This window comes from Pristis pectinata, chromosome 30 (assembly GCF_009764475.1).
Source record: "Pristis pectinata isolate sPriPec2 chromosome 30, sPriPec2.1.pri, whole genome shotgun sequence".
Classification (NCBI taxonomy): domain Eukaryota; kingdom Metazoa; phylum Chordata; class Chondrichthyes; order Rhinopristiformes; family Pristidae; genus Pristis; species Pristis pectinata.
Window position 1 is genome coordinate 6,615,745 of NC_067434.1, and position 12,294 is coordinate 6,628,038.

A 12,294-nucleotide genomic window follows, 5' to 3' on the forward strand; every position below is an offset into this window, starting at 1 on the left:
CGTGTTACCAACAGCTTAACCTTGGCCTTCACCCCATCACAGACATTCCCTCTGATTTCTCCCCCCACCCCCTCTCTGCAAACTAAAACACACTTGTTTCTCACTTCTCCAGCTCGGATGAAGGGTCATCGACCTGTAACGTTCTGTGTTTCTCTCTCCATGCATGCTGCCCAACCTGCTGAGTATCTCCAGCCCCGCCTCTATACATCCCATTCCCACACTGATTGCTTCAGACCCATTACCCCAAATTCCTTTCCAAGACCAATCAATCACACACATACAACAAAGTCAATGTTTATTGGGAAACTATGCCACAATGCATTAGACAACACATTTAATACTGTACTGTGAAAAAAGAACACAATGAAATACAAAACTATACATTTGAAATACAAGTGATGCACCAAGAAATCCCTCTCACCCAACTAGTTAACTAGGTGGCATTTCTAGTCCTCATGTGGCACTGGCTCGTCATGAACAGCAGCTGGCAACAGTTCAAAAGAATCCTCCGATTTAACTTACATTTTTGTTTCTAAAAGGAAAAGCACAAAATTCAAGTCCAGGCTTGTTCCACTTGTGGCGACGTTTCATTAAGAGTTGTATCCTCTGTCTCCAGCCTTTGCTGGCTGCATTGTAGTTAAAAAACTCTTGCAGTTTTATATTTTTTTAAATGTCATTTTCCAAATGATTGTAGAATGGTTTGACTAAAAACAGACTATTAATCCAAGGTTACTTGAAAGCATTTGCTAATAAGCAGAGCCACTAACTTGTGGATGTTGTGGTAAAATGAGCAGTTTGATCCCCAAAACCTACAAGTTATAACTCCGATCCCTGGTAACCAAATTGACTTCAGTCACATCAGCTTCCTGGTCCCATGATAACACAGCCTCTTGTAAAATGCTGCTGCTCAAAAGATCCTGTGCCTTGGGTTCAATGGTCAGCACTACATGGACATATTGTGCCTGTAGTTCAAAAGTTGGTGTTAAGCAAGCGTACAAATTTAGAAACTTCAGATGCAAAAAGCTGCTAGTTTTATAAATAGAAATAAATGATATTTTAAAATTTATATTAACTTATAGAAGCAGTAGTATTATCCTTTTCTTTGTTGCTTAAACATGCATATAAAAGGAAACCTGGTCTGATCCAGACTCCCCAAGTGCACCTTCTTAGACATTTTTCTAATAAATAATTTCATCCCAAAAAAAAGGAGAAATAGCAGGAGCTTGTTCCTAAACATGGAACTATTTAGAAAACATAAATCACTTAACAAAAACAGGGGAGTAATTGCACTTTGCGATGTAGCCTGTGTGACTGCCTTGGAGATTTGATAAAAATCCTCTAAAATAATTAAAAATAATAAGTTCTGGTATCCTGTGGTTTAATTGCCACTTTCCCATGGATATTACTATTTTCTTTGAAAACTAGTTTTGTCTCCTCAATATGAAGGGAATAAGGAAAGGGATTTTCATACATTTCAATTTCCAGCTAAACATTTTGTCACGAAACATGGAACTTCAGAAGAAAGTTTAGTTGAAAGTGCTCATTTGCTACTGAACTTAAATATTTCCAATAATGTTCAATTTTTTTTGCAAAGTCAGTCATTGTATGAGATCACTGATGTCAGCAAGTGATCGCTGGTTCTCAAAGTCTCCGTCCAAAGAAGTGGTTTCTAAATATCAGAAGACCATCTCGACCTGTGCCACTGGCTGTGACAAGATCTCAGGGAGAGAGCGAGAGAGAGCGAGAGAGAGCGAGAGAGAGCGAGAGAGAGCGAGAGAGAGCGAGAGAGAGCGAGAGAGAGCGAGAGAGAGCGAGAGAGAGCGAGAGAGAGCGAGAGAGAGCGAGAGAGAGCGAGAGAGAGCGAGAGAGAGCGAGAGAGAGCGAGATGAGAGCGAGAGAGAGCGAGAGAGAGCGAGAGAGAGCGAGAGACAAGGAGAAACGCTGTATTGTGTAAACTTCAGACATTCAGTATTCCCATCCCATGATCCTCAGGCTCTGTACAACGCAGGGAGTTGATATCTGAACGTTGAACTGAAGGAGCCTCCTTGTTCTCAAAACTTGGCTCCATCAGAGGTGGTTTCTCCGCTATGCTCTTCCTGCTGGTCTCTGGGCAGTTCTGTACATAAATCACTCTGTTGTACGCTTTCAGTCTCTTCCATAGTTGGATGTACACCTTGCATTGGACGTACATGAACACAAGTCCCCCAATGAATCCAATCGCCACAACCACCAGCTTAGTCCAAAATGGCCACTCCAAGATACCTGCGGAGATATGTTGGGAACATTTCAGTAACGTTACATCATTGTGCTTTGTAACACAAGTACAAGGGAAAATAAATGAATTTTTTTTTCTTGTATATGACACACTTCTCTAGTGATGTTCAATATTTCAGTTCCCACCTCAGTCCCACTGTAACTACTCACCGTGATCGGCACTTCCGTCTATAGGCACACTGACCACACTACACCAGCAACAACCCTACTGGCTGGAAGTTGACAGGTGCCCATCTGACATTTAGAAGAAGATAAGCTGAAGTAATTAAATCATACAGCACGGAAACAGGCCCCTCAGCCCAACTCATCCATGCCGACAAAGGTGCCTTTCCGCGCCAGTCCCATTTGCCTGCATTTGGCCCACATCCCTCTAAACCCTTCCCATGCATGTCCCGACAACTTTTCCTATTTGTTGTGAAGACCAAAGTCAGTCACTCAATTTTAACCCAAGTTTCAAACCTTCCATCGCCCAACAGAGATTGCCTCCTGCTTCCACCTCTAACATCAGCCTTCTGCACCCTCGACAAGTCCCAACCACTACTGGAGCCTTCAACTATAGGGAGATTCAGACCGGGCATCTATTGCATTGCACTCATCTTGGCTCCTTTCTTCTATTCTCTGCAAATGTAATCATTCGGAACTTGCCGCCCTGCCCCTTACACCGCCCTCCTCTGTTCATTGACCACAATGGCAGCCATTTAGGCAAGCTCTCAATGTTAAAATACTCACTACTTTCAATTCCCATCACAGGCATGCTGGTGCTGTCCCTAGCTCCAATCCCCTCCCCACTCCCCCCACCCCCCCCGAGTATTTTTCCAGTGGAATCTGCTTCCACCTCCCTTTTAGGCAGAGAATTCCAGTCACAAGAGATGCCAAACAAAATTCTCCTCAGCTCCTTTTGGCAATTATAATTGATTATTTGCAAGTCTCTGAATGTGACAATAGTAAATCACTTTAACAAAGGGCAATTTTGACCTCAGTCCTGTGAACTGCCTGTGCCCACACAGAGACACCAGTGAAGAGCTGGTTACCCAGGGCAGCAGCAACTACAACTCCCTGTACTAATTGCTCACCCAAGTACCGAGGGCTGCCACCAAAACTCAGCAGAGACCAATCGCACAGATGCAAATGGATTGAGTTCTCACAGCTGAGAGATTCTTACCAGATGGAGAAAGGGAAGGGAAGAAAAATTTAGAGGAGTTGGTCACTCAGACATTTAAATGAGATCAGGGCTGATGTGACTCCCCCCACCCTCAGTAACCTTTCACTCCCTCGCTCATCGACAAGTTACCTCTTCATTAAAAAATATTCAAGCATTTTTTTCCCCAAGTTCACAAGACTCAATTTTCAGAAAATATTTCATCTCAACTCCATGCGTTGCTTCAGGAAGGCTAACAGTATCGTCAAGGATACCTGCCACCCTGGCCATTCCCTTCTCTCTCCTACCTTCTGGGAGAAGATACAGGAGTTTAAAAGCCCGAATGTCCAGACTTAAGGACAGCTTCTTCCCCACTGCTGTCAGACTTCTGATCCAATCGCCTCTTCCACATCCCCGTTCCCAGTGGTGCTGCCAGGTTCTTGGACTCTTAATTCTCCCTCTCCCGGTTATTCCATGATTGTCCCTTTAGCATTTCTTTTTGCACTACTTCAGACCACACTTTAACCTTTGCACCATTCTGCTGTTTCGTGCTCGCTGTATTTATTATTACCACGTACACTGTTTACTCTGCAAGCTTTGGACGAACAAGGAATTTCATTGCACCCTGGTTTATGTGGCAATAAGCAAATCCGAATCTTAAAAGGGAAACCCCTTATTCTTAAGCAGTGACACCCAGCTGTAGATTCTGCCACGAGGGGGAAAACATCATCGCCACGTGCACCTGAAGGCCCCTCAGGATTTTATACACTTCAAATCCCCTCTCACTCCAGCAGGGTTTGGAAGAGGCCCAGGAACGTTGTCCTATAACAGAGACAGAGGGGGACTCCACTGGGGCCCCACAGAGAAGCAGAGGTCTCCTCAGCAGGCAGACATCGCCTCCCCTCCCGATGCACAGGGTTCCATCCCAACCAATGCAGTCACTGAATGCTGCGCTGTGCACCTCCTCGCCCAGCTGAGAATCCAGCCAGTCAGCCAACCAATGGGTTGCTGACTTGTTCACCAAAAGCAAGCCCAAGAGGTTAAAATTAGGACCACACCTTGAAGAAAATTTAATTTCAGTGCATTCATGATAGATTTCTGAATGAATAACAAACTCTGAGGATCATGTACACGAGGAGGAGGACAAGAGCTGTCCCTACCGTTGGTCTGGCCTTGTTTAATCTCCTCCGCTGTCCGATCAATCAGGACATACAACGACCACACCACACAGGTGATTGCAATGATATGGAATGTGACTGAACACAGGATCTTCCTCCTCTCACTTGCAGTCATCTGCAACTTCTCCCACTGTGTAAGGAAGGTGGACATTATCAGACTGTGCAAACACAATGAGCTTCACTCGTGTTGAGCTAGAAATGGAGCAATGCTGGACCGCTGACATATGGCCTGGTCCCTCTCACCTATGCCAGGAGGCAGCTTCGAGTCCCACTCCTGTACTGGAATTAGACTGAACTTGCTTGCTCAGGTAAACGTATTTAATTCCACTGCACTCTTAGAATCAGAGACCTCCCTGGTGCTCTGGGCAAGGTTCCTCCCTCAACCTAAATATTAACTTGGATTCAACTGAATCAATTGACATGGGCATCATGCCAAAGAGCAGATCTGAGGGTGGGGATCAGCCTTGATCTCAGTGAATGTTAGAGCTGCCTCAAGGGGTTGGCAGTGTACTCCTGCTCTCCTCCCTCATCTCTTTATCTCGTTCTATGGCTTGCATAAAACCGGCTGCCATGATTGCACTATAACAGTCCTTCACTGGCCATAAAGCCCATTGGGCAGTCTGGAAGGCGCTATAAAAATGCAGCTGGACGAAGCAGTCCATGCACTGAACTGGTCCCAATCCGAGCTACAACAGGGGAGGATGACAAATCATCTCCAATGGCTTTCCCTCCTGCTCTAGGCTCCATTTTACCTCCCACAAAAAAGATTAAATGATAAGGCAGGAGTCAGCACCCGCCGCACCTCGGGATGTCCCGCACGGCCAGTTGGGTGTCTAAATGTGGCCACTGACGTGGTACAGGGATCTATGACCAGCTTCAGCATCTTTAATCCTTGGCCGGATGAACCCACCACTGTCTAATGCAGCTTTATCTGTACTCAGCACCCACCCAAATCCCCAAAGTTCACGGCCCCCCCCTCTATCCCACTAGTAGCACGACTGGGACTGCCCCTCCACTCTGTGACCTGGCCAAGCACACAACAGAGGAACCCTGATGTCCTCTGACACCATTCCCAAGTGTGAAGGTTCACAGAGTCTGCCGGCTTTCTACAATCTCCTGACCCTCTTCTCCAACTAACATTTCAAGGTGAATGTTGCCACACAGACAGATTATGGGGTTTCCAGCAGATACAGGCCATTCAGCTCAACTTGTCCATGCCAGCTCATGGTCCCCACAAGCCTCCTCCCACCCTCTAAACTTTCTCCCCCTCAGGTACTTATGCAGTAGCACCTTCAATGCAACATATGCCCCTGATATTCCCTGTGGTGGCAAGCTCCACAGTCCAACATCCTCTCTTACTTATTATGACAAAGGAGACAATTCAGCCCATCTGACCCATGCCAAGCACCCAGCAGAGCAATCCCATCGCCCCGTTCATCCATTTCCCCAAACCTAACAACTTATTCTCTCCTGCATGGCCATCAACTCTTTTGCCACTTACCTTCGCTAAAAGATAATTTACAGCAGCCCACTGACCTACCAAGCTGCACGTCTTTGGGATGTGGGAGGAAACCTCACGTGGTCAGAGGGAGAACGTGCACACTCCACACAGACAGCACACCCAAGGTCGAACCCGGGTCCCTGGAGCTGTGAGACAGCAGCTACACCATACCTCTGGGTGAAGAAGTTCCTAACAGAGTCATGGAGTTGTACAGCAATGGAAACAGGTTCTTCCGCCCAACTCATCCAAGCCTACCAAAGCACCTACCTGAGCTAGTCCCATTTGCCTGTGTTCCCTCTAAACCTTCCCTATCCATAAACCTGTATTGTTGACCATCTTACAGTCTAAAGTTAGTGGCCATGATTATGTGCAAGACTAGTGGACATTCCACAATACCAGACATTTACTCGGCAACGCGCCATTCCTTACGTACTTTCCGCAGTGGTTTTAATTTGGTCTCCATGATGAACTCATATTTGCAGAGCTCACAGCACCGTGTGTCTGAGCTCTTGATCCATTGCTGCAGACAAGCCTGGTGAACGTATCGGAGGCTCCCAGTGCAGTGACAGGGCGTGATGAGTGGACCTTCATCATCTCCTTCACAGTGACATATTCTGTACAAAAGTAGAACAAATTAATTGCAATCTGCACTGCCCAGACCAGTGAATTCCACCTGACATCAACACCCAAAGAAAGCAGCAACTTGTTTGACTCCAAACATGAACTTCCCCTATGCAAAGCTCCTTGTATCTTTATTGTGACGTGGGCATAAGCTTGAACTACAGTGCAAGCACGGGACTAGAGACAATTTCATCCAGTAACTACTTCAGATGAAGCGTCCATTTCAAAGAAGTGCCCCACAGCCTTCTGCTGCTTTACCTCCAAATCGGATTTGCCTGCGGTTTTCAAGGACTCCTGGAATGCTGAGTCATGGGTTTATAGTGAGACAAGGTGGAAGTGATTGAAATGTGGAAAGAGGAAGTCAACAGAGAGACTGTTAACAAAGTTACCAGCAGGCAGAGATGGTGTTTGATAAAGCGATGGATTCTCACCACAACCTCCAGGCTGAGGACTCAAACCCCAAGGGGAACAGCTTCTCACATTCCATACAATATTCCGTCCATTGGGGCCATGCTGGGTCTCAGAGAAATCCCATTAATCCACTTCCTTCCCTGCAATCTACTCCCTCTCACATCCCGAGTCATCCAGCCCTCCCCTACATTTGGAATAATTTACAGTGGCCAATTAACTAGATCTTTTGGCTAGGGGGACACAGGGAAGCCCACAGAGTCACCAGGAGAAGGCGGAAACTCCACACAGACAGCACCGGAGGCTGGACACAAACCCAGGTCACTGGAATGGTGAGACATCAGCACTACCTGCTGCCTCATCATGCCACCCAGAGTCACTTGAGTGACACATGGCTCCCCTGATCTACAGTTTTCTTCAGAATGTCTTCTTCAACACAAGGGAAGTCCCTTGCACTTTTAAAAAGTACAAATGCAGCCACCGGGTTTGTTGAGAATGTTCCATTCATTCTCACAGAAGACCAATTCTACAATGTTTCCAATGAAGTCCTAATTCCAAATCATTCCGAATGATCTCCAAATCCCTTGACTACCAAGTGAAGTTCCAATCCCAATGATGCATCAATCCACAATGATTTCCCAAATCCCAGATTTCCTAAGATCATTCATTCCTGGCCTTTTAGTGGTTTCTTTTCTGAATTCAAGTCAAGTCGAGTTTATTGTCATGTGCACAAGTACGGTGAGGTACAGGTACAATGAAAAGCTTGCTTGTAGCGGCATCCCAGGCGCATAGGTTCAGATTCACTTGGACACGATTCTCCTGTACATTGCTTGGGATGCCGTTACCCCTTGTGCCTGGTTCCTGTTTGGACCTTGATGAGGTGTCACAGGAATTTCTATCCATTACATCAGAGACCAAGGCCAGTACTCCCCTCTGGAAACATGGACGTTTCAGCAATTCCGAGGTGGGCTACTGAGGGAACCTGCGGCAGGAAGGCATCCCACCAAATCCCACAGCTGTAGAAACATTGGCTGAAATTACCCTCCACTACCAGCCCTCCCACCCCCTCGCCATTCTCCCTGCAAAGCATTTACCCCATCTATCCCACTGACCACGTGTAAGTACACAGAAAAAGGGGCTACCCCACCCCCCCCCACCCCCTTGGTGCTCCCAGTCCCCAGAATAACACTTCCATTATTCAGTAGACATCCAACAATTTCTTCTCTCCTCAGTTATTTCTACCACATCCCTGCCACAAGGATTACTTACAGTACTGCTATGGATTCAATGTGCTCCGGAGCTGCCCTGCAGCTTGGAACGAAACACTACCCTCACACGGGACACTCCAGAACACCCAATGTTAGGCTGCACGATGTGCTGGGAATCTAAATCCCATCCTTAACCAGGCCAGACCCAGGAGGTGGGTCAGGAGCAACAATCCCTGGCAGCTGGAAGTCACGTTCCCAGCCACCTCTGCTCACATCAGGTGGGACGTCCCCACGAGGAAAATCCAGGTCTCAAAACGTCTGGGTTTACAGGCACAAAATGTGGACGGGCACTGGGCTGTTGTTTATTCAATCAGCGTCACAGTGAACGATGGCTTCCTCCGGCAAAGAAAATATGGAAAATAAAACCATACCTCCGTCCTCTGGGACTCTGTATACAGAACCACATCAAATTTACAACACAGACACTGGTTCCCACTGTGGCTTTGTCACCCTTTCCTCTTTGTATAATTATCTAGTTAAATGTATCGCTATCACCACATGATAGCAACTTCCTCATTCACACCATTCTGTGGGAAGAATTTCCACCAGAGTTCCTTTGGGGTTTACTACTGACAATTCCATACTTTGTTTGTTCTAGGTCTGGTCTCCCTATGTGCAAGCTTCCTCCATGGGTCCACTTTACCAAGTCCCAAACTCTGATGAGGAGTTGTACAGTTGGTAAACACACAGGGACAGGCAGAGCTATTTTTCCTGCAAGCCCTGTTGCCGAACCCCATTTACCCTGTGCCAGCAGTTTTCTCTGGGGAGTTGCAAACACGCTGCTGCTGTTGACACTGAACAAAATCTGAGATACAGGGTTCAAACCACGGCCAGGGTGAATGTCCTCATTGCAACAACTTGAGTCGGCTTTGACTGTGCAGCAGGGTAGAGAGAACTTGAGAAAACGAGGACCAGCTGCTATTATAAAGTTTTGGAAATAATGGAGATAAAAACCAGAAAAGATAAAACCCAGTTACCAAAGGTTTCTCACCCTCTTTACAGCAGTGCACTTGGTCAAGGACCTGGAGCAGTAAAGTGCAGAAACAGGCTCTTCAGCTCACTATCCACACCCACCACCAAGCACCCGTTTTTACACTAATCCTACCCGTTTTATTCTCCCTACACCCAACCCGATTCTACCACTCATCCACACACCAGGAGCTAATTAACCCACCAACCTGTGGGCAGAAGCCCATACAGCCCACAGGGAGAATGTGCATACTCCAAACAGGCAGCAGCACAGGTCAGGAGTGAACTTAGGTTGCTGGAGCTACAAGCCAGCAACTCTTCTAGCTACGCCACTGTGCCCATCTAGCCTACAATGGTCAAACCTCTCCCTTGCTCACTCCATCACCCCAGGCTAACGACCAAAGCAAACGGATATAAATGACCCAAAACAGCCAAAGAAAACCAGGTCCAAACTGTGTGGTTTTCACTGGGAGGAGGTCCCTCTACCTCAATATAACACAAGAGGTTAAAGGCTAGAAGTTCCAACTGTACAATGGATTAACAATGGGGGGAGAAAAAGCAACTCAGTTCATAGAGGAAAGTCTCCTGCTACTTCCAATACAATATCCTTATTTCTCTCTGCTCACTGCCATCAATCAGCTATGAGTAAACCATAACCAAGAAAGCAGCAGTGGTCGCAAGACATTTGAAATGTTACATTTTGAAGCAATTACCTGTCATATTTCTGATTCACCTTCTATGTGCAGTAATTTGGTCGCCAGCTTTCTTCCTCAAGCTAAAACATTTTTAAAGTCTAACACAGCATCACGTTTTCACAGGTCAGGGACAGCAGACAAACCGCATTTGCAAAAACATGCATCTACAAAGCAGGAGGATTATGGGTAATTGCAAAGGAACAGTGTGGCGGGGGTCTCAAAGGGCTCCAATTCAAGGTGTCACCACTACAAGGATCAAGGAGAATGATAGAAGCGACTAGTATCTGAAGAACCAACCTGCACACCTCCCAGGATGGAGATAGAGGGGGTGAGGGGCACCATTTCACAGATGTGAGGGAGGGACATTCTAGATCACTGTCACCTTCGAATGAGCAGAGGGGGGCTCGCTGCTCTTCCTTGGTGACTTCCAACCCAGGCGCTCTGGTTGCAGAATCTTCTTCAAAGACATCGTCATCTCCGATGTCCTCAGAGCAGAAAGAGTCACTGGACAACTTGGTAACAGGCAAGCGAGCACCACTCCTCTCTGGTTCGGGAAACCTCTTTAGAGCACAGAAGCTCGGAGCGTGCAAGGAAGGGAAGAACAGTCGGTACAGGTAGGACCTTCTGCTGCTTTGCTCTGCGTCAGCGACCGCAACCTCAACCACACAGAGGCCGTCTCTAGTCCCCCGGCTGTCTGAGAGACCAGAGGCAAAGGGCTGCATCTGAGAACTTAGGATATTTTGTAATGGCTTGTAATAGTCTTCTCTCTTCTTAATGTGATGTTGTTTCTTTATCTTTGAGCTCTTCCCTTGGACTGGTGCTAATTTTCCATCGGAGCAAGTCCTACCAATAAAACTCAGGCTGCTAGCTGATCGATCAGGCTTCGCATGGACATCATTGAGCGACTTGGAGTGCTTCACCTCTCCACTGTCTGTGGTTTGCTTCCCAGGCCAAAGGAGTTGGGCCAGATCTTCCCCAAATGAACTCTGCTTCCTTGGTCTTTGTGGCATGTCTTGACAGGCACTCGTAGCAACAACCTCTTGGACCAGAGAAGATTTGCTTTTGGGCCTAGTCAGGACAACAACAGTCTGCAGTGGACTGGGTGGCACATGCTCAGATGGAATTGCATCCGAACTGCATGCAGGCAGAGTCAACGAGGAAAGAAAAGTAGAAGGGAGGGGGGAGGGGAGGGGGGTGGTGGGGAAGAACAGAAATGAAAATAACTCAGGATGAATTCCACAAAGGACCTCTGTCATGGAACTTATAGATTTTTGACAACACATGAACAGAGATAAATAATGTTACAGATCTGAAAAGAGAAGTTATAAATCTGAACCCAAGACGACATCATTCCAATTCCCTCCTGCTCTTATTACAATCTCACTTAAGTTTTCCTTTTACTTGCGAGACGAGACTGTGAAACTATTCAACTGATGTAACATCACTGTCAACAGCAATCTGAATTAATATTCACCCGGGTACCATTTCCATCACTGGATTGAAGGGAACAAGAGCGTTGTTCTCTATCACACACACCATCTGCCGGCTCCTCATCCGAGGTCACTCAGTCCAGTCTTAACACCCCTAATGCGGCTGATGTTGAGTTCCATCTGGTACTGAGCATGGAACAGTTGTGGTGTGTATGGCAACCCACCCACTAGACCCTCAACACGCCCCAGAATATCAGTGGTGTTAACTTGATGAGTGAATAAACAAGTCTCATTGAAAGATTTCCCAGAGTGAGAATTACCTGCAGATATCCTGGTCCGAGGGACTGACTGAGGTCCTGGAGAAGCCGTGAGGAGCCGTCACTGAGGTTGGGCTGCCTACCTGTCAGCACAGCAAACAACTCATATTAGCAAAACAATGACCTTTGATATACCACACCTTAGTCAAATCACAGCAGCAAACTAACTCACCCAATGGGATTTGGTTGCCACCCCATCACCAGCAGTTAATAAAAATTAACAAGCAGTCTACAAGGTATTAGAGTGTTCTAGACTGAAACAAGGAAGGCATCTCCCAGTTGGGCACATTTATGGGAGGTTTAATCATGTGACACCTTGGCTCAACCTTATCCAACCAAACTCCATCTCTGGAATGTTTTCTACTTGAAAAATTATCTTTTTTTTAAAAAAAATATCAGATTCCAGATTTACTTCCAAAACAAGATAAAGAGGGCAGAAGGGTGTGGGATTAACAGCACTGTTCATTCAGTCAGCACAGGCACAGTGGAATTCTA

General features: G+C 46.5%; 1 protein-coding gene across 1 annotated transcript in view; it reads right to left on the minus strand.

The window, feature by feature from the left end:
* Nucleotides 1–278: 278 nt before the first annotated feature.
* Nucleotides 279–12,294, minus strand: part of LOC127584616 (uncharacterized) — a 51,758-nt gene continuing 39,742 nt past the window's right edge. The window contains exons 3-7 of the mRNA XM_052041429.1: nt 11,803–11,882; nt 10,350–11,186; nt 6,525–6,705; nt 4,573–4,720; nt 279–2,262 (exon numbers count right to left, since the gene is read on the minus strand). Of these exons, the coding sequence (XP_051897389.1) occupies nt 1,958–2,262; nt 4,573–4,720; nt 6,525–6,705; nt 10,350–11,186; nt 11,803–11,882 (1,551 nt within the window). The 3' untranslated portion in view covers nt 279–1,957. The remainder of the gene's footprint in view (nt 2,263–4,572; nt 4,721–6,524; nt 6,706–10,349; nt 11,187–11,802; nt 11,883–12,294) is intronic.